Source organism: Ursus maritimus, unplaced genomic scaffold, assembly GCF_017311325.1.
Source record: "Ursus maritimus isolate PB19 unplaced genomic scaffold, ASM1731132v1 scaffold_18, whole genome shotgun sequence".
Classification (NCBI taxonomy): domain Eukaryota; kingdom Metazoa; phylum Chordata; class Mammalia; order Carnivora; family Ursidae; genus Ursus; species Ursus maritimus.
The window spans coordinates 880,737-903,834 of NW_024424230.1; the positions used below are offsets into that span (position 1 = coordinate 880,737).

The 23,098-nt window shown below is 41.9% G+C and overlaps 1 protein-coding gene across 1 annotated transcript in view; it reads right to left on the minus strand.

Annotated features, from left to right (window-relative positions):
• ATP9B (ATPase phospholipid transporting 9B (putative)) overlaps nucleotides 1-23,098 on the minus strand; it is a 250,034-nt gene that overhangs the window by 122,119 nt on the left and 104,817 nt on the right. Inside the window, exons 9-11 of the mRNA XM_040632421.1 lie at nucleotides 19,725-19,805; nucleotides 6,627-6,702; nucleotides 837-913 (exon numbers count right to left, since the gene is read on the minus strand). Of these exons, the coding sequence (XP_040488355.1) occupies nucleotides 837-913; nucleotides 6,627-6,702; nucleotides 19,725-19,805 (234 nt within the window). The remainder of the gene's footprint in view (nucleotides 1-836; nucleotides 914-6,626; nucleotides 6,703-19,724; nucleotides 19,806-23,098) is intronic.

Consider the following 23,098-nt stretch of genomic DNA (forward strand, 5'->3'; position numbering starts at 1 on the left):
CTTAGAAATACCTTTTCAAAGAATTATTTCATTTCTATTGCTTTGCAATGAAACTTCCTACAAAAGACAACCTTTTCTATTAATTACTCACAAAGCAAGGTAGGAATCCATGACAGTGTTTTTTGCTCTAGTTAGATACACCTCAGATTACATTTCAAATAAAGAGGAGTAAAATGCACAGTTAAAGAGAGCTTCTCATAACGTGGACATCAGCACATTCTGTGACTTGACTCTACTAAACGTATTAACCACATAATAGCAACGGAGAACCCAAACTGAGTGTTTTGCTCCTGTGTAACTTGGATACACACGCTGTGCACACACACAACCACCTCCGGAGTAGAACAGGAACAGCATCAATTCAGGAACGTAATCAAGTCTTTACACTAAAAGCTGTTTTCAACATGCTTGTGAAATGAAAATAAATGAGTTCAACAATGTCACACTATCAAATACTATAAAATATTAATACAGATTCTTTTATTTTAAAAATGAATAATCAGCATAAAAAAAAGAGTGCAAACTGTAAAATAAATAAATTGAAAAGGAGAGACCACACTATCAATCAAATTACAGGCAAATTGTATATCCAACAAAGAAAACTTAAGAGGCACAGACACTCAGATTAACCAAGAAAAGATACTTGCAAGTTCCTCAGTATGAGCATGCTGTTACATAACACAGAGAATGCACATCCGAAATCACCAACATTTCTGAAAGTCTGTTTTTAGGTTAAATATTAAGCTAAAGTGAACCAGCTCTTCAGAACTGCACGTACTTTCTTACTGAAAGGGAAAATCAAGTCATTAAAGCAGCTGCTCCTTAATCTAGCCTACCTTATTTTTTGGATTGGATGTGTTCATTACACTTCGAGTCTCTTTTCCAGTATAAATGACAACACCTATTACAGTACCTGCAAAAACACGAAAGTGGTCCTTACAGAGATGCCTCAAAGGGTAAGCACAGAGAGAACACTTTCTAATCAATCGTCTTGATGGAAAATATTATTCACTACTTAATTTTATATAAATTTATCTAACAGCACATTTAATTTGGCTAGTTCAACAAAGTCTAATCTCAACTTTATAAACTCTGAGGAACTCAAATGATTTCTTAAGCTATACAAATTTACCTCCATTCAACATTAGAAAATGTACTGACATTCTGTTCACTGTCAAGAGAAAGGGTGACATTGCTCATTGGTTCACATGTGCAAATAGCACAGGTAAGTGAAGAGAGGCTGCGTTCTCAAGTGGTCAGATGCATCGTGGGACCTTCATACCAAGACTGCATCAGCTGAACCACCTTCCTTGTACGAGAGACTCAGGCACTACCAGGTCTAACAGCCTCTGCTGACATTTTAGCACATATATAATTAAAACACGGATAAACAATTACATAAATATCTGAAGTTGAATTTAGATGTTATTAGTCTTTTTTACTCACGTCTCCTGAAAAGTCTGGTTTCCTATCAAACTTAAGGTAAAAGAATACTAAAATACCCCTAGAACAACCCTTGGATTACGAAAGCTCAGAGGCACTCACCTCTGTAGTGTCAAATTAAAAACCATAGAGGTCTGTTTCTAAACTGCAGCTATGCATAATTTATATTCCTGGTTTTCATAAATTCTGAGGATGAGAAATGACTGAAGTAAGAAAGACAATCACGTCCATAAATACTCACTGAGACAAACACCACTGCAGAATCCACTAGAATCGCTACACAAAAACTCTTTGATGTCACATTAATGTGTGAAATTTAGTGTGTCATAAGTCAGGACCCATAGAATAAATGTGATTTTAGCAACCTCTTGGATTTATATGAACAGATAGCTGCACATTATACGCATTAGATAACGAACGGTTTCCTCCGTGGAATGTTCAGGAAGACAGGGAGGTGCTAGGGCTGCTCAGCGATCACATTCCTGAAGAGGTTACACATGTGTCTTGCAAAATAAGCATTTCCTTTCCTCCCCCCTTTTTCACCATGTGCTGCTGACAGAGCTGCGAGGCTGAATTTCCTGAGCCCCTGAAAGCAGAGCAGCCCCTCCAGCACAGAAGCGGCCCAAACAGCACAGATGCGACCTTTCTAGAGCCCTGTCCAACCAGACCTGCAGATGACAGGTCCGTACTTAGCATTCAGGAAAGCAGGGACTGCAGAGTGACCCGGTACCATCAAGGACTCTCCCAAAACAAACAGCGGCAGTTCTGGCATCAATGAAGCAGTATGTTAAATGTGACTGATCAGTATTTTCTTCCTACTTTGCCAATTAAACTTAACTTAAAATATAGGAGTGTCTCATGTTAAATAAGCTCACTAATGTTAAAAAAAAAGTACAAAAACGGAACAAGACAAACTGCAAAATTATTTTTAATATCAGCAGAACAAAGAGTCTCAGAAAAGACTTAAAAATTAATCAGGCCAGAAAACACTGTCCTAAAATCCAGACAAACTATTAGCAATGTTGATTCTAGGCTGGCATTACAGTCAGAAGTATCCAAAATCCAATCTGAGAAATGACAAGACTAACAAAACATAATGCATTCAGATACACATAATATTATATATAATCAGTATTTGCATCTTAAGTATATCATACGTAAAGAGTATTTAACAGAATTCCTCCTATAGTTTTCCTTGTATAATCTACTGAAGTCTGGTAAAGGCTCTCATATGTATTATCTCATCCCATTTTCACTAAAAAGGAATATTCAGTGTACTTAGAATAATGCATTGTTTTCCTGAGTCTGTCATGCTTTTTAACTACTAAAATTACTAAAGTCAGTACGAAGTACCTGCAGTATTCTCCATTCTTTTTGACAAAGGCCACCTACTTATGGGCTAGGACAGGCTGAAAGGTTGAGCAGACCCGGTAGGTACGGCAAATACATACACATATGGAAAAGGGACTACCTGTTGATTTAGAAAATGAGACCTGAGAGGGAACACAACAGAGCACATTCATCAGAAAGTCTGACAAGAGATAACGTGTCAGAGACAGACAGACAGACAGACCTCAAGAGCTCTTAACCAACCAAAGTCTTTCCTGACTGTCACTTAGGAACCTGCTGGCTCCCGTGAAGAAACTGCTTTCCTTGTGCCAGTCTCAACAGAACCCCAAGCATGGGTACCCACTCACTCCAGAGTTTTCCTGCACCTGGAATGGACAGCGAACACTAAGAAGATGGCCAGCAAAGACTATGGATTCGCCTCGGGACAGCAACATGGAGAGACTGAGCCAGGCACACAGACTGACACTGCGACCTGCACCAGGTCTGGGCTCCACCCACCGTGCCGTGTGTCCAGGGATGGCAGGGCTGCCCCACCCCCTTCCCAGCGGCCATGACTGCCTACCCCTGAGACCCAAGGTTCGAGAAGCAGCAACATGGGGTGCTGCATGCTGCTGTGTTCTCTGCGACTCCCACTGCTCCTGCACCGCGTGCCACCACGCTCTTCTGTGCAGCTACACCAGAGCTCTCCGGGTCAGGTCCCTCAGGGGACTGTCGTGGGACAGCCTCTCCTGCTTTCCCAACGCCCATCCAGCAACCTCTCTGCAGCAGGAGCCTCACAAACCATGCACACTAAAGGCACGGGTGTGATTTTAAAATTTCTCATCTGTCGCGTGGACTAGTCTGATAAAATATCATGCCAAAAATTACCAAGAGAAATGAAACAACACAAAAACCAGAAAGAATATATAGGTCCTGATTTTTTCAACATTAAATTATTTCATCAAACTGCTACAAAAGTGTCCAAGTGTTTACTCTCATTTTTTGTATTTATTGCAATCACTACCAGCCCTGGACCTGTCTACGCACACGCCCCCACTCTAGAGGGGTCACCCTGGACCCCCGTCGGCACACACGCCAAGCAGCCCTGCTCTAGAGGCATATCTCTGCTTCCAGTCTCCTGGCAGTTTAAGATCAGAAAACTCTCTTGTCCACTTATCGTCTGCCACGTGGCAGCGCTCTGGGACACTGACTCTGCTCTGGAGGAACGACATTCACTGACCGACAGGGGGAGGAAGATGGAGGGCACCACAAGCAGTTGTGTTTGTCCCTGTTTGGTGACCCCTGGTCCTTGGATCCTCTGTGGTGTTAACGTGAACCCTCGTTCCCATGCACTCAGAACCCCAGGATAAGGGAGGAAGGCCCACGTTCACCCCAACTAGGAGGCAACCTGAATTCGGTGGACACGTATCATTTAAAAAATAAGATTTAAAAAAATCTGGTCTTTCTTTCTCAACTTATAATCAAGTATAAAGAAGATATGAGCCCTTAAATTACTCCTGGAAACCCAGGTCTTTCAAACACTGCTCACTGATAATATATAGAGTCTAGTAATAGCTCACGTTATTAAGGTTTCTAAATAAAGGTAAGTATGTGTTAAAATATTTGAAATTAATGAAAAGAGCTTGCATTTTTAAAATGTCCAAACACAAGTTAAAATCAGAGGTGTCTTATTTAAATTTTTTCGAATGGATGGTATTTGAGCAGTATAAATACTTTCTTGGAAGTTAAAATGCCTGGGTGAGCTGCGTTCTACACATCAGGGCATCAGAAACCGTCCTCAACATGGCAAGCACATGTGACACCTAGGTTTGTGTCTGCTCTGGCCACATATGCAACTAGGAGCTACCACGTGTCAAGGTCACCTAGAGAGTGGAGGACAGGCGAAGAAAAGTGTGTGCAGGGAATTACTGGGGGCATCACAGAAGCCTTATGCTTGGGGGCTTCTGTCTCTGTGAGGAGAAAGGACACAGATCGACAGCACTGGGGATGAGTACCAACACTCTAATACACAGGGAACGGAAAATCAAATAAAACACATTTTTTTTAAAGCATCTTCAATATGATGGAAACAAAATAGAATACAGCTCTAGACATGGAAAATGTGAAATCTGTAACCAAGTATCAGCTTATGTGTGGTATGTTTTAAATATTTTCCTATAAACTATTAAATGCTAAAGACTGAAGGGTGACAGCCGTCAAGGACAGCCACCTGGATTCAAATCCTGATCCTGAGACAGCCTGGCTGTGTGACCATGCGAACAATGTGGGCCCACGAAGTGAGGCTACTGACGACAGCACCACACTGAGCTGTGGCACCGCTGTCAGCAAGGTCAGCACAGAACAGCAGTGGGGAAGAAGTACGAGCACAAGATTCTGAGACTTCTGGCCACAGTGCCTTCTCCACAGTGACCCCATGGGCACGGTGAGTCTCCCCTTCCTGGGGTCTACACAGCCTGAGACCTGGCCTGCTCCCCCTGACTCTCTCCTTGGTGTGCTATCTATCCTTAACTTCTTCTCATTCTCTTTTGAGAAATTTAAAAAATCATCAGTATAAAAATCATGAAATACCTCAATTTCTATTAAAATTGTCCCATTTGCCATCAAGCTTTTTGTTAAACATAGAAAACATTAGTATAAAACTAAGTCCCCTCTCATCCTCTATTCCCTAAACGGTGCACACGTGGACTCCTAGAGGAGTCTGCTTTACATGCTGCTGTGCACAAAGCCCCCTCTCCCCCGGCACACATGCGCACAGAACTGCCCTGCCCTCCCCCGAGCACTGGGCATGAGGCCCCGGTGCCAACCTCTTTAGCCTACTGTTGCCCCAGGCCCTCACACAGCTGCTGGTGCGCTCACGAGCCCTTCGCACACCTTTCCACCCCTTTACCTGGCGCACCTGTTTGCTCCTCCCTCGAACTCTGACCAGGAAAGGATTTTGGCTTCTTTGTTTTGGGGGGTACTCAGCAGAGCGTAAAGTACCCGCCTCACTTTACTAAGTCGTCCTTGCCCCTGAGCTCCCCAGGCCTGTGCATTCAACAGCTCCTGGTCCGTAGAGGGATTCTTACAAAACCACCAGAAGAGCAACAGGGCTCCAAGATAGGAAGGCTGCTGGCGTTGGGCCACAGACTGAGCAGACAGACAACCCTACCCCGACCATTCCCTAGCCTTCCTCCCCACCAGCATCCTTCAAGCTCCCTGCTGCTAAGATTCAGTCTTGGTTACCATTAGCAGGTCAGCTACTTTCTGAAAAGCTGGTCATCATTTAGATTTGAATACCTCCCAGAGAAATTTACTTTCCAAAATGTATATTTAAGGGACCTCCCCCGTTCAGCCACTAGAAATACTCCAACATCCTCTAATTTCACTCATTCAGAAGAAAATTAAGAAGTTTCATCCTCGTCCTCAAAGGCCCAACATGGAATACTTCCCAAGGCCCCCTATCTCACCTAATACTTTTCTCCCCAACAGACAACCCATCACAGTGACCTCTTACAAATCCTACTGGGAGACCAAGGAGTGGGAAGCTCCCCCCAGTACCACCACTGGCTTCCCCAGTTGTGCTATGCCACCTCCCAGTAAGGGACACTGACAAGTTTGCCGAGAAAAGGTATCAGTACCAGCAAAATGAGTGTGCCCGCAATGCACAGCCCACAGCCAGAGCTTGCCTAGAACACAGCCCCTCAGGGCCTACCCCACACCCGCCAACTACAGGGTATGATCAGTAAGGTCCCTGTGTGGCACAAGGCATTCTCAGAGAACTGCCCAGTCACTCCAATACACAAAGCACCACCTGTACGTGAGAGCTGACGCTAACGAGAGAACTCGCTTCATACCTGATGCGACAATGGTGCTCGCCCACAGCGTATTTTCTATGCTGAGACTCTCATGAACGGGTGGGTCACAGTCTTCCTGTTCAGAGAGAGAGAAGGGGAAAAATGGCAAGTAAGCAACTTTTTACTTCAGATATCTGCAGTGATAAAACCAAGTGTACAAGCTGGATTCAGTTAATGAGCAGTGAAATGGCACTGCAGAATAAAGGTGAAAAACAAGGGAATTGAGACAGAGGATCCTGGGAAGAGGGCAGAGCAGGGAGCTCTAGGAATCTCTCCCCACCTGGGCCACGACTGCACGGGCAGAATCTGTCTGATGGGACTATCTGGGGACCGCGGAGTCTGCTGCAGGCTTGCAACTATCCAGGGGAAATAGTCGGTTTGGTCTCTTCTAGCTCTTAGCGCAGTCACAGCTACCCAACCACGAGGCAGGCAGCTGTGCACCTGCTTCTGGAGCAGCCCGCAGACGCCAGGTGGGCAGAAAGGGCCCCGTCCTCCAAAGAGCAGGAGTCTATGCTCTCATCACTGATGGCTGCTTCTGATCCCACAGGTGCAGACACAGGAGGCTGGGCGCCCGTGCTGTCGCCCCTCCAGCTCCAGCTCGAGTGACTTCAAGGGCATCGAGAGGGCGAGTGCCCCCTTACCCCCTTTTTGGGAGCCAGACATTAAACACTAGAACATTCTAAAACAACTGCACATATGGAAAAAAACACAAAGTGACTGTGCGTCCCCAAGAAAAATCTCAGAAAAGACCTGAAAAGACATCAGATGCACACCTCAGACTGATAACCCGGCACAGAGTCTATAATAATAATAATAATAATAATAATAATAATAATAAATAAACAAATAAATAAATATAATGATTAAAAACCCAGTAAACCCTGAGGAAGGGTGTGAACTGACTTCTAGAGTTACCACATTATTATACCAAAAAAAAAAAAAAAAAGTGTTCAACAATAAAAAGGCATTAAAAAAAAAAAAACACCCAAAAAAATAGGGCCCATATAAAGGAAAATTATCAATCAACAGAAACTACCCCTGAAAAAGACCTGATGTCAGATACACTAGACAGACTTTAAAAGAGAAGTATTAACGATGTTTTATAAAATGAAGATGTGGAGAATGCCAAGAAAACAATCTGTGAACGAAATGTAAATATGGAGACAGAAAACCTAAACAGAAACCAGAAGAAAGTCAAGAGCTCAAAAGTGCAATAACTGAAATGAAAATTTCTCTAAAGAGATTCAAGGCAGATCTAACCCTGCAGAAGAGTCAGCAAACCTGAACACAGAACGATGGAGATGACCAAATCTGGAAACAGAATGAAAACAGGTGGAGGAAAATTAGAAGGGTCTGAGGGAGTGCAGGATACCACGGTACAAACCAATATATGTATTGTGGGAATCCCGGGAAAACAGAGTGAAAAGGGCAGAGAAAACATGTGAAGAAGTACTGGATGAAAACACCCCTAACCTGATGAAAGGCATGCATGTAAACAGTGAAGAAGGTCAACCAAATCCCAGGAAGAAGAGCTCAAAGAGACCCACATAGAGACTCATGATTTTTTTTTTTTTTTTAATTTAAGATTTTTTATTTATTTATGTGACAGAGAGACAGCCAGCGAGAGAGGGAACACAGCAGGGGAGTGAGAGAGAGGAAGAAGCAGGCTCCCAGCGGAGGAGCCCGATGTGGGACTCGATCCCGGAACGCCGGGATCACGCCCTGAGCCGAAGGCAGACGCTTTTAACGACTGCGCTACCCAGGCGCCCAGAGACTCATGATAATAGAAGTTTTAAAAGACAAAGACAAGGACGCCCAGGTAGTTCAGTCAGTTAGGTGTCCAACTCTTGTTTCAGCCCGGGCCATGATCTCAGGGTCGCGAGACGGACCCCTGCATTGGACTCTGTGCTCAGCGCGAGTGTGCCTGAGATTCTCTCGTTCTCCCTCCGCCCCTCCCCATCACGTGCTATCTCCTTCTCTAATGTAAATAAATAAATCTTACCAAAAAAAAAAAAAAAAAAAAGACAAAGAAAAAAGAGAATCTTGAAAGCAGTACAAGAGAAGCAAAGCATTACATACAAGGGATCCCCATAGTTAGGTGCAGATTTCTCATTAGAAATACCGGAGGTCAGAAGGTAGTGTGTGGGTATATTCAAAGTGCTCACACACACACACACCCATGTCAGCCAAGAATCCTATATCCAGCAAAACTGTCCTTCAAAAATCAGGGTAAAATCAAGACATTCCCAGACCAACAAAAGCTAAGACAGTACGTGACCACTAGACCTTTCCAGCAAGAACCACTCAACAGAGTCCTGCAGGTGCAAGAGGAGGATACAGTAACTCGAAACTACACAGAGAAATAAAGATCTCAAGAATAGTAAGTACACAGGCAATTATAAAAGCAAATATTATTGTTACAACGGTTTGTAACTGCATGTTTTGTTCTCTACATGACTTAACAGACTAATACATAAAACCTAGTATTGTTGTAATTTTGGGTTGTAACTCCAAATCTTGTTTTCTACATTATTTAAGAGGCTGGTGCATTTAAAAGAATTATTCATCTACATTTTTAGGCACAGAACGTATAAAGATGTAATTGTGTGACATAAGCGAACAAAAGGGGTGGGGACAGAGCTATAAAGGAGCGGAGTCTTTGTATGTTATTGAACTTAAGTTGGTATAAATTCAAACTAGAGTGTTATATCTTTAGAATGTTAAATGTAATTCCCATGGTAACCACAAAGAAAACATCTATGGAATATACACAAAAGGAAATGAGAAATTTAAACATTTCCCTACAAAAACCAACTAAACACAATAGAAGACAGTAATGTAGGAAATGAGGGACAAAAAAACAAAACAAAACAAAACAAAAAACTATAAGGCACACAGAGAAAACTGAACAATGACAGAAGTTTAGTCCCTTCTTTTAAGTAATTACTTCAAGTATCAATGGGTTTGGGGCGCCTGGGTGGCTCAGCCGTTAAGCATCTGCCTTTGGCTCAGCGCATGATCCCAGAGTCCTGGGATCGAGCCCCACATCAGGCTCCTCTGCTATGAGCCTGCTTCTTCCTCTCCCACTCCCCCTGCCTGTGTTCTCTCTCTCGCTGGCTGTCTCTCTGTCAAATAAATAAATAAAATCTTTAAAAAAAATGTATCAATGGGTTAAACTCAACAATCAAAAGATAGAGATTGGCACAATGGATAAAAATACATGATCCAAGTATATACTGTTTAGATGCTGAGACTCACTTTAGATCCAAAGACAGAGAGGTTGCAAGTCAAACTATGGGAAGAGATATTCCATGAGAATAGTAAACAAAGTGAGCAGGTGTGGCTATACTAATATCAGACAAATTAAATGTTACACCAAAAGAGGCTCCAAGAGAAATTATATATTAATTAAATGTTCAATAAGGCAGGAAGATAGGATTACAAACAACTGTGCATCTAATGAAAATCTATAAAAATATATGAAGCAAAAACTGACAGAATTTAAGGGAGAGATAGCTCAACAGTAATAGAGACCTTAATATTCCACTCACAATTATGGCTAGAACAACCAGACAGAACTAAGTACAAAGAAAACTTAGCAAAATAAGCCAACTAGATCTAATAGACAAACAGAACACTCCACCCAAAAACAGCATACACATTCGTCTCAAGTGCACATGGCACATTTCCCAGGATAGACCTTATGTTACAAATTAAGCCCCAACAGATCATCATACAAAGTAACTACTCCAACCATGAGATAAAGTTAGAAATCAATAACAGAAAATTCACAAAATTGTGGAAATTAAACACTTTTAAACAACCAATGGATTATGAAAAAATCACAAAGGAAATTAAAAGATACTTAGAGACAAATGTTAATGAAAGCACAACTTACAAAAACTTGTGAGGTGCAACATAAGTGGTGCTAAGGGGGAAATTTATAGCTATAAATGCTTATATTAAAAAAGAGGAAAGATCTCAAATTGATGACCTAACTTTACAACTTTGGAACTAGAAAAAGAAGACTAATCTAAACCTAAAGCTAGCTGAAAAAAGGAAAAAAGAGTAGAGCAAAGACAAATGAAATAAAGAACAGGAAAACAATCCTAAAAGTGAATGAAAGCAGAAGTTCGTTCTTTGAAAACATCGACAAAATTGGCCAACGTTTAGCTAGTTGGACTAAGAAAAAAAAAGAAGACCCAAATTACTAAATTCAGAAACCAAAGTAGGAAAATCACTACACTTCAACAGAAATAAAAAGGAACCAAGAAACTGGAAGAATGGATGACTTTCTAGAAACACAAAACCTACTAAGACTAATCATGAAGAAATATGAAATCTGAACAGACCTGTATCTAGTTAAGAGTTTGAATCAATAATAAAAAATCTGATGGAGAAAAGGCCTGGATCCAATGACTTCACTGGTGAAATCTACCAAAAATGCAAAGAAAAACTAACATCAATCCTTCTCAAACTACTCCGAAAAATTAAAGAGAAGGGACATCTCCTAACTCACTCTATAAACCTGGCACAACCGATACCAAAGCCAGACAAAGACATGACAAGAAAAATAAACTAAAGATCAACATCCTTTATGATCACTGATGCCAAAATCTTGTAATACTAGCAAAGAGAATTTAGCAAAATATTAGAAGGATTATACACTATGACCAAGCAGAATGCAAGGCTGGTTCAACATGTACGCCAATCAATGTAATAAATTACATTAACAGAATGAAGAAAAAAATCCACATGATCATCTGAACTGATGCAGAAAAAGCAAAGATTCCATACGCTTTTGTGATTAAAAAATAAAGACTTAATATTGTTAAAATGTCAAGACTTCCCAAAGTGATCTGCAGATTCAATGCAATCCTTTATCAAAATCCCAATGACATTTTCTGCAGAAACAGAAAAACCCTCTTAAAATTCATATGGAATCTCAAAGGATCCCAATATCCAAAACAGTCTTGGAGGAACAAAAAAACAAAACTGGAAGAATCATACTTCTTGATTTTAAAACTTACTACAAATCTACAGTAATCAGAATGGTGTGGTGCTGGCATAAAGACAGACATACAGACCAATGGAATAAAATGAAGAGCCCAGAAACAAACACTTTCATATATGGTTAAATAATTTTTGATGAGGGTGCCAAGACCTTAAACCTGGGAAAAGGGTCTTTCAACTAATGATGCCGGGAAAACTGGATATCCACATGCAAAACAATGAAGTTACCCTTCCCTAATACCACATACAAAAATAACTCAAAATGGATCACAGACCTAAATGTAAGACGTAAAACAACCAAACCCTTAGAAGAAAACATAGGACAAAAGCTTCAAGGCACTGGATTTGGCAGTGATTTCTTGGATGTGACACCAAAGGCAGAGGCAGCAAGAGAAAGAACAGACAAATTGAACTTCATGAAAATTTTAAATTGTGTGTATCAAAAGACACTATCCAGAGTAAAAAGACAACCCACAGAATGGGAGAAAATATCTGCAAATCATAGATCTGACAAGGGATTAACACCCAGAATATAAAGAGAACTCCTGAAACTCACCACTACCACCACCAAAAAAATGTTAAAAAGGGGGAAAAAGACTTGAAGAGACATTTCTCCAAAGATATACAAATGGCCAAAAAAGACATGAAAAGATGCTCAATATCACTAATCATTAGGAAACGGCAAACAAAACCACAATGAGGTTCCACCGCACACTCATGAGGACGGCAACAGTCAGAAAAACCGAAAATGGAGGATGTGGAGACACAGGACCCCTGTGCACTGTTGGTGGGAATGTAAAATGGTGCAGCCGCTGTGGAAAACGGTATGGCGGGTCCCCAAAAATTGAAAGCAGAATTAGGATTTGATCCAGAAATTCCACTTCTGGGTACAGACCCCCCAAAACGGAAAGGAGGGTCTGGAAGAGATATTTGTACATCCACGTTGGTAGCAGAATTATTCATGATAGCTACAAAGTGGAAGTAACCCAATGTCCCATGGATGGATGAATGGACAGGCCAAATGTGGCCTATCCATCTAATGGAATATTACTGAGTCTACTACACCTGCTACTACACAGATAATCCCTGAGGACATGGTGCCAAGTAAAACAAGCCAATCGCAATAAGACAAACACTGCATGATTCTAGTTACGGGAGGTACTTAGCCAAAAAAATCTCGGAGACAGAAAGGAGAATGGTGCTTGCCAAGGGCTGGAGGGACCAGTAGGGGGAGTGAGTGTTTAACTGGGGCAGAGTTTCAGTTTTAGGAGATGAAACGGTACGGAGGTGGACAGTGGTGATTCCCGCACAACATAATGAATGTACTTACTGCCACTGCACTACACACTTAAAAATGTTTAAGATGGTAAATTTTATGCTATGTGTATTTTACCATAACAAAATGAAAAAAATTACAAAGATTATGGGAATATTTTTTAAAATGAAATTATAAGTGGAAAGAATGCCTTTAATCAATTCATTTTTAAGATATTTAACTCTAACATAAATAAAATAGTTTTATATTTGCATTAAACCACTATATGTTCTAATTTTTTCAGGCAGCAAACTAAAATTGTATCTTCCAATATGTAACTTAATAACACCACAGCATTCCTGGAAACGTATAAAATATTATCACAGATAAATTATAAATTAACCCATCAACCTCTACTTAGTAGCTATTATAGAGTATCAATATCCTCTCCTTGCCTTTCACTAAGGACAAGGATTATGCTTTTCAAATGTACATATATATATACATTCACGGGAGAAAAAAGTGTATCTGAATATTTTAAAACTAATACATAACTGTATCTACCTCTATAAAGGCAACATTTGTATTTTTCTTTAAAATTATTATTACACTAGGTACTTTTCATTAAAAAAAGCTCACAGATAAGCTGTATGTCACAAACTACTGTTTACGGATCTCAAGCACGGCCACACGTCACTATCACAACAGCAATCAATAACGCACACTCTAGTTTTGTCTTTAGATTGTAACGTGTGTGTTTAAACACAAAAGTATTTCAAATCTGGGAACTTTTCACCTTGATCTGAAGTCATCGTCTACACAGCATCTTGCAATTTTGGTTATGGAGTGTTTCTAGAACAGAGAATTACAAAAGCCCGGAGCTCTGCCCCTGGAAGTAACCCAGGAAAGATTTTAAGTGTGGAGGCATATTGCCTCTAAGTGTCTATGAGGTACCAAACCCTTCACTGTCCTGGCATGAGTCTCTCCTCTATAATGCCCCCTCCATGGAGAATTGTATTTTAAGGTCACAGAGAAATAAAAGTAACTTGGAAAGGAGGAAAGAAACTGAAATTTTCTAACGTGTGTGTAAGAAACAGAGGTCTGTGCTACTGGCATTTTCCTTCCGTTCACTCATCAAACCATTTCCTTTTCTTTTTTTTGAAGATTTTGAGAGAGAGCGAGCATGCGAGAGAGAGCACAAGCAGGGTGAAGGGCAAAGGGAGAAGCAGATTCCCCACTGAGCAGGGAACCTAATGCAGAACTTGATCCCAGCACCCTGGGATCATGACCTGAGCCGAAGGCAGACACCTCACCGACTGAGCCACCCAGGCGCCGTCATCGGATAATTTTCAAATGATATAAATTCTGGCCGTTTTGCTGAATACTTGGATACTTGCTAGATATTTGGTTCTCTGATTTACTTGTGAGGCACAACTAATCTAAACCAATCCAGACAAGTTTCCAAAATATTTCCCCTAGTATTGTAAATATTGATCAGGTGCAATGTTATAATTTAAACTGAATTCAAGGGAAGGGCTTGGCACATAGCTGCCGGTGGACGTGGGACAGCAGGGGCGGCCACTGCTCAGCCTCTTGCATTCCGAGCACTGGTCGGTCAGCAGTTAAGTCTTCGGACCACACCCATCTGCCCTCACAATGCCGTCAGTGCACCCTAAAAAAAAAGCTACCACTCGACAGATGAGACAGGCAATGTCATTCAGTGTTCAAAACACAGGTGAGTGCTGTTTCTTAAAAATCAACCCATTTTAAGAGCGGAGAGGGGATTTAATTTAACTGCGCCTCAGGTACATCCTGTGGGAAGAGGAGAGTTCATTCTACTCTTTCCAACAGGTACCCGGTACCTAAGCACAGCCCACAGCCCGTGTTAGAAACGGACGCCACGAGCAGAGCTGAGACCTCCTTTCACCACAGTCGCCACTGGTCTAGTACAAGAGCCAACAAGGGACACACACGATGACACACAGTGCGCCACAGGCACACACACGGGCGGGCAGAGGTGCAATGGTATCAAAGAACAGAAAAGAAAAGGAAGTCTCCAAATACAGTTCTTAGACTGGGTGTTAGAATCCAGGAGCTCCACAGATGGCCTTTTTTTTTTTTTTTTAAGATTCTTATTTATTTATTTACTTGACAGAGAGACAGCCAGCGTCAGAGGGAACACAAGCAGGGGGAGTGGGAGAGGAAGAAGCAGGCTCCCCACAGAAGAGCCTGATGCGGGGCTCGATCCCAGAACGCCGGGATCATGCCCTGAGCTGAAGGTCGACGCTTAACGACTGAGCCACCCAGGCGCCCCCACAGATGGCCCGTGATTACAGGGATCTATGGGCCATGGAAGCCGCCTGCCTCGTCGGCCCACGCCCTGCTTCTGGAGACACTCACGTTTCTTTTTCATCTTACAGTCTCCCTGAAGTTACTGCTCCAGTTACAGTTGTCAGGTAAAATACGCTACACACCTTGCTGCATTTCCTAGGTTTAGCTGGAAAACCTACCGATAATCACGCAACTCCATCGATATACAAAATACTAAGGAAAAGTATTTCTTAAGTAAAAAAAAAAAAACAACAGGCTTACACTATCCCAATAAAAATGTGTTAATGGAAAACAACTTGAAAGAAGAGTCAAAAGAGTAACATTAGTGTTTCCATCAGAAGGATAAGACTATCACACTTTGTAGTACTTTTAACCACTGCATTTTATACAGCTTTACACCAGTGGCAATCACATCCTTACAAGTCTTAGAACACCGCTGGCATCAGATCCAGCTCCCGGAAAGCAGCTAACACACCGTCACTGGAGTCTTTACAATACAGAAGCCCTCTATACGTCAACTGTTTTGTACTTGAATTTATTTATACCTGAACTGAACTGTCTCATTTCTGATGCACTGAGAGAAGCTCTTAGAATCCAACTCTGACAGACACTGTTGGACAGACAGAACAATCTATGTAAACTCACTTCTATTTCCCAAATACGGTACACATGGCTTATATTTCAATTGTATGTTAATCTAGGAGTTACAGCCACAACCTAGCAAACGGAGTATATAATCTGAAAAAATCCTGCCAGATAAGTGTGACACATACACTTATCATTTAAAGTATGAAACAAACTAAATGATTCTCTAATATGAACTGAATTATTTTCATGTATTGGGGCAATTTCCATGCTTCTCTACCCGCCCCCCAGACTGTGAGCTATGTAACTATGGTGTTGCGCTAGACCTTCTGAGCGCCTCGCACAGCATAGGCGCCCATACCTGCCCAGGAAGTGAATAAATCAAAGAATAGAAACACGTGGAGCTCCCCCTCTACTTTCCAGTGCCCCTTATCTTTGCACTCCGCATGAAGCCAGGGTCTGCTGTTATTGTAAGCTGTCCTATTTCGGCGGCACGCCTTTGAAGCACTCCTTTAGGCCAACCTGCCTGCAGCTGCCCATCACCACGTGACCACAAAAGTACAAATGAGTGATTTTATGAGTCTGAAACTCTTCCTAGGGGTCCCTATACATGGACATTTAAACATTACTAATGCACGCATATCCTTTAGTACAACATTTTCCCACTGTGTCAAACTCCAAGAAAATAAGGCATCAAAAATATACATGAGGGCGCCTGGGTGGCTCAGTTGATTAAGCATCCGACTCTTGATTTCAGCTCAGGTCATCATCTCAGGGCCATGAGATCGAGCCCCACGTCTGGCTCTGCACTCAGTGGGGAGCTGCTTGAGATTCTTTCCCTCTCCTTCTGCTCTTCCCCCACCACCCCCCTTGTGCTCTCTCTTTCTCTAAAATAAATAAATAAAATATTTGAAAATATGTAAATATACACATATTACAAGGCTTTCTAAACTACAAATAAAAGATTCAATTCAATTTCGTTTTAGAAACTTAAGTTGGTTCTCCCATTCCTTTTTTACAACTATTTAATCATGTGAATTCATTTTGTCTATTTCTAGCACAATTATGTGTTGAAGAACACACAGTATCTGCACACTTTTCAATTCTGTAATAACAATGATGGACTTTAAACATCAAACTTTTTCTAATATCAAGAAAATTATTGTAAAAGATAGCTCTTTACCAATCTCATATAGTACAGAATAAAGACTGGGAAGATGGGAAAGAAATTATCTCTAAGGAACTTTGTCTCTGGGTTTCCTTCTCTTTAATGTTACACAGTTTGCAAAGATGAAATTTGCTCTGGGGAGGGAGAAAGCAAAATGTCACCATTTAAAGCTGTTTTCTCAATAGTGCACTGCACTTAACAAATAGAGGTTTGCTTTTTAGAAAGGGAGTATTTTGATTGGAAAAGATCTGAACAATGATGAGTGTGCTGTGATTTGCAGAAGAAACGACAGCAGAAAGTGCATATAAAGAACATTAAATGGGAAGGCAATGTTAAAGGCCCACGAACATTGCTAATATTTCAAAACTAGCTACAGTTTTAAACTCTAAACTTCAAGGAGAACTGCTAGGTCCTGAACAATAAGCAAATCAATTCTATCAATAATAATAATATGAATCATTTATATTACTCGGAATGTCACATAGTGAGCAGCTGAGGTTAGGGTGAGGCAGAAGCAGACATTATTCACCATGTGCATACTTAAAATACATAATACATGTATTGCCACAGGACACCTGAATTAATTTGTTCTGATTCTGATTTACTTACTTATGCTGTTATACAACATGTATTCTCCCCTCTGAGGTTCATATTCTAGAAAAGGAATATACGCACACTACTTCTTTAAATGCTCACTTCATACTCCCGGAACTAAACTGACGAATTCCACTTTCCGGTTACAAAACCAGTTATTCAGCATGGTTTTTCCTTTCCTCCTTTTTGAAAGATGTACACGAAAATAAAGCTCTTTCTCCTTAAATACTCCAGAACCCACTATGAGTATGTATTTAAGAAGAGTGAAATAAAATCTTGTTAGCAATAGCAAACGGAGGCCTTGGAAGGCCGGGCAGCTGGACAGCACCGATCAAGAACGTGCAGTAATTCACACGAGGTCGATGGAGGTTCATTGAACTCCAGGGCCTCGATCAAGTCCAAATCCCGAGACAAACTCCTTGTGTCCTCCTCTCCTGGCTCCGGAGGGGCCTGTGCCCTGTGGAACACTTTTCCTCACTTACAGAAACTGGAGCTCACAGTGTTTTCTCTCTGCCGTGCGTGCTGCTCTGCCGTGCGTGCTGCGTGCGTGACCTACAGGCAGCCCGAGCTACTCCCACACCTGGCCTGTACAGTTTGGGGAGGCAGTGGGGATGGCAGCAAATTCAGGTGACTGCCTACATCCCAAGCAAACCAGAAGTCTAGAGGACTCTTTTACATACATCAATTATTACAATCTCTCGTCTAAGCTGAAAATCCTTAAACGGCTTCTTCCTTCCTCTGACAAGACCTTCAGGATGGAGCCTGGCTACCCTTCCCCCACACCTGCACGCTAACTCACACACAGTCTCACACACTCAGCCACGCACACAAGTCACACACTGTCCCATGCTCAGTCACGCACTGTGTGAACTGTGCTTTGCAGCCTGGCTGTGTTCAGCCACACTCTTGCTCCCTCGCACTGACTTCAGTGGGATTCCACACATTGTCTAGCAGACATTTCTAACTCTTAGCAAGTGATAAGCAATATAAATCTGTGAAACAGAAAGGAAGCAAATAATACTCCAAAATATTAAGAGTGGCTAAGTTAATACCTTTTTTTTCCAAAGATTTTATCCATTTATTTGAGAAAGAGAGAAAACACAAGCAGGCAGAGCAGCAGGCAGAGGGAGGAAGAAGCAGGCTGTCTGATGCGGGACTTGATCCCAGGACCCTAGGATCATGACCTGAGCCACCCAGCTGCCCTCTAAGTTAATAACTCTTAACTTATCGTGCTAAGGAAGCCCTCTGGTAAGGCTTTTTATCAAATATGCTAAATTGTCTTTAATTAGAAGATGCTTTTTTCATAAATATTTTTACAAAAACATATAAAGATCTTGGTTTTCTCCAGAACTCATTATACACTGCCGCATCTCCCTCATCTGTTTCCATGAACACCTTGAACATGCTATTACTGAAGCACTCGTAAAAATAAAGTTACAAAGCAATGACCAATGACCATCTCCTCCACAGGCATCCTCATTTTTACATCCCCATAATCTGCTCATTATCTGGCATTAGCAAGTGCTTTCTCAAATGATGACAACTGCTCGCTAATCCCGGTACGTGAACAAGAGAGAAACGCAGCAGACTACACCAAGAGAAACCTGTAGCAATTAGAAGTAAACTATAGTCGTATACTAAAACCCCTTAAGTAGTATTATAAAGCCTAGTCTAAGCTGATAAAATCAAAAGTTCTGAGTCCTCCAAATCCGACGGGGGAGTCATCGGGGAGAAGGGGCTTCAAGCTACAGCAGAACACCAGGATCACCAAGGAATCAAAGGAAGCGCACACGCGTGCGCGAGCAGACACCAGCCGTCCAGTCCCTACGATTCAGGAGACGGTGTGGGTATCACAGTGTATTAACTACTGCCCAAACTCACACTGAAATAGTCAAAGTACTTCATCTTACCGACTCCTAATATTCTCAGGGAGAAGGACCTTTTCCAGAGTAAATCTGCTAAACAAAAGCACTGTACTGAGTATATCCCACAGAGAGATCGCATGCGGGAAAATTTAAGAACCTGAAACATTCTCTAGGCTTCCCCTTTTCAGTTCAAAGCTTCTGTTTTCATTTATTCAAATTTAAGGTTTGTTGTTTTTAACTTCTATAAACAATGAATACACTAGTATTTAACAAAAGATTTAACTTACCCTGGTAAATGTGCCTTCAAAACTATGAATATCCAGTTGTGGCTTCTGAGCATAAACATAAGCACTGATTGAGAAAAGGTCCTGGAATACAGAATATCTGAATTAATTACATCATAATTACACAAAATTACTTGGTAATTTTTCAATCACCAACTAAGATTTTTCATATGTTATTTACCAAAAGCGATGATTGGTTTTCCTATATTTTGTGTGCCAACAGTATGTTAGGATGGAAGATAACTAAGGGAAATAATTTTTAAGTTCAACAGAGGTGTGGCAATTTCTCTTGGTTCTAACAGACTATCGCTTAATGACAGGTGTGTGTCGAGCACTTGGGAGATGCTCAAAAACTCCATGTTGCCCGGGCTGTCCCAGATTCCAAGTTTAAAGGTGGAGATAGACTTTGTGGGGTTTTGTTATACTGTGTATGAGTATTCACAAGTTACACGGGTACCCAAGAATTTAGTGGGATTTAAGTAATCCTCACAATTCTGCATACGTTCTATAAAACAATTCAGCAAATTCCTAAATTTACTTCCATGTTTTTCTTCTCACCGCTACTGTATTTGCTATAAACAACTGACTTCCTTAAAGCCATGAACATATTGCATTTCTCCCATGTGCCTGAACCACATCCCCACGATCTGTATTTATAAAATTGTATGGGAAGGCTTTAAACTAATCACACATCACAGCAATTTTCCCAGAACTAGCTTCAAAGTGGAAAAAAAGTGGTTTAGGTCACCCCACTCACGGGAAACAGCAAATGCTTAAACAATAAGTCTCCAGAGATGACATTTAAGCACAATAACTTATTTTAAGACATTTATAAAAGTACGTCTGCCAATTTAGAAATTTTAGTTTCTGAAACTATATAATTTTATTAAAATAATGTTATAAGTGAAAATGTATTGATAACAAATTTTAATTTTTTAAAGGTGCATGATTATCTTTACCAGGAGATCACAAAGAATTTATAATACTGGAAAGTTCCTCGTCTGTGTGGACTTCAGCAACACCAACGCCCAACATGGGATTCTGACTGCACTGTCCACTAACCAGCCCACGGAAGAGTGACTTTGCATTTCTTCTGTATGGTGATCCCACACACCCTAACGCGCCAGCGTGTAACTGACATTAGGAGACAAAGCTCCAAAGCACACAGGTAGGAAGCACACCTGAGTTCACACAGGGAGGATGCGAGTGATCACGTGGATGTAGAGCGACCTACTAAATTTGTTATAATCTAAATATGCTCCTGTATTTTTCAAACTGATTCATGTAGACACAAGTAATATTCCAAGTGGGTGAGTTACATCCACGGATGGAGATTATTTATACTGGAGCCTTTCAGAGTAAACTATTAGAAGTCTTTTAGCTCTTGATATTTCAGTTGTTTTTAAAAAATATATTCTTAATTGGCTATCAGAAAGCTGGACAAGCACAAGGCTATACAGAAGTTCAAGAAATCTGTCCTTACTACAGGCCTGAAATTTAAACAAGACCCACATCAACGAGGAGGTAAAGAACTCCAGCCCGCTCCATGCTCCTCGCCAGGGCCACTGCCAGCCTGCCCCCAGGACCCTGAAGCCACAATGCCCTGGCCTCCATGCTGACCACAGTTTCAGCCTCTCTGCTGACCTCTGAAGAAAGACTAGGATTCCTCTTCCATTCCGTTAGGAATCTACATGTTAACAACAGGCATCAGGTACACCTGAAGATAACTGAAGATGCTCAACTGGAAAGTGATAAGAGACGTCTAAGTTTAAGGTAAATTCTGTAATACAAATGCAGGTTTGATACAACAATCTAGTGACTACTGAAAAAACTAATGGAAAAAGAGAAAAGCAGCCACTTAAACAAGAACTCGTCAGACTCAAGCTCACTGCACAGCAAGGTAAAAGCCATGGATGGCAGGCCAAGCTGGTGTCTGAATAGGGTGGGCTTCCCACGTGTGCTGAGAGACAGGCGGCCCCCCAATCTCTACCCTGCCCTCAAGCCCTCCTTGGAGCAGGCCTGATGCGGCGTCTGCAGCACAGCTCTCACAACATGGCCTGGAAGTCACATCATTTGGAACCCTGGACTCACAGACCCCAAATGCCTGCACTTGACTCTAAGCTGGACCTGATGCAGTCTGCCAGTGCTATTTCAATCATGGCACAATGAGCACCAAGCTGAATGCAGGAACAGGCTCACAAACAGAGCTGGGACCTGCAACAGGTGCAAGAATCCACACCCCTTGGAGGGACATTAACCATTAAAACAGCCTGGATGCTGGCTGGGCCATCTGGGTTACCTGCATCAAGCTGCCCACGATCAAGGGCCCACGCTCTGATGGGCCATATGAAATCAAGATGCTGTGGGTACCTGCATGTGACCCCTGCCCAAAGCTGCAAGAGGGAGGCCCATACCATCCTGGTGACACACCCCCTTCTGTCTCGGGAGAGTCTGGCTGCTGTTAACTTCTGGTTGGCATTCCAGATCAACTGCAGTTTGCATCAGTGGACCACGTGCCTGAGCCCACTTCCCTCACCTCCCCCACGGATGCACCTTAGAGTAAGGTAGTTTGATTAGTAAGTGCTGTTGCCCCAGAAAGTTAAATGATCTCTTGTGGACCATTCCCCCAGATAAATGATGGGGACAAAGCGGTGGTGGGGGTGGTGGGGTATGTAAAGCTATTTTGAAATGGTTTGAAGATTCAGATTTCCTCTTGACCAATTCCTAAACATGATGTGTCTTCAGGATTAAGTTGTATAAAAATATTTTACTGTATGGGAGCCTCAGTGGCTCAGTCTCTTAAGAGTCTGACTCTTGATTTCGGCTCAGGTCATGATCTCAGGGTCATGAGATCAAGCCTCACATTGGGCTCCATGCTGGGCATGGAGCCTGCTTAAGATTCTCTCTCTCCTGCCTCTTCTGCCCCTCTCCTCCTACCCCACACACACACTATCTCTCTTTCTCTAAAGAAAAAAATAATTTCCTGTAAAAAATGCTTTGTGCTTTTTTAAAGAAAAGATTTATTTATTTGAGAGACAGAGAGCAGACTCCCCACCGAGCATAGAGCCTGAAGTGGGGCTCTATCTCACGACCCTGAGATCCCTCGACCCCTCAATCTCATGACCTGAGCTGAAACCAAGACTCAGGCACTCAACCGACTCAGCAACCAGGCACTCCAAATGCTTTGTGCTTCTTGCATAAAACCCTTTCAGCCGAAAGTCTGGGCAGAAAACGTGAGGACTCCTGGTGGCGCAACACTGGGGAGGAGCAGAGGAAGGTGGTCACCCTTGCTTCTCACAATTGTCGGCAGGCTCTCCAGACCAGCAGGAAACCCTCCTGCTGCCAGTGATTGGCATTTGAGATTCAAAGGGGCTGCC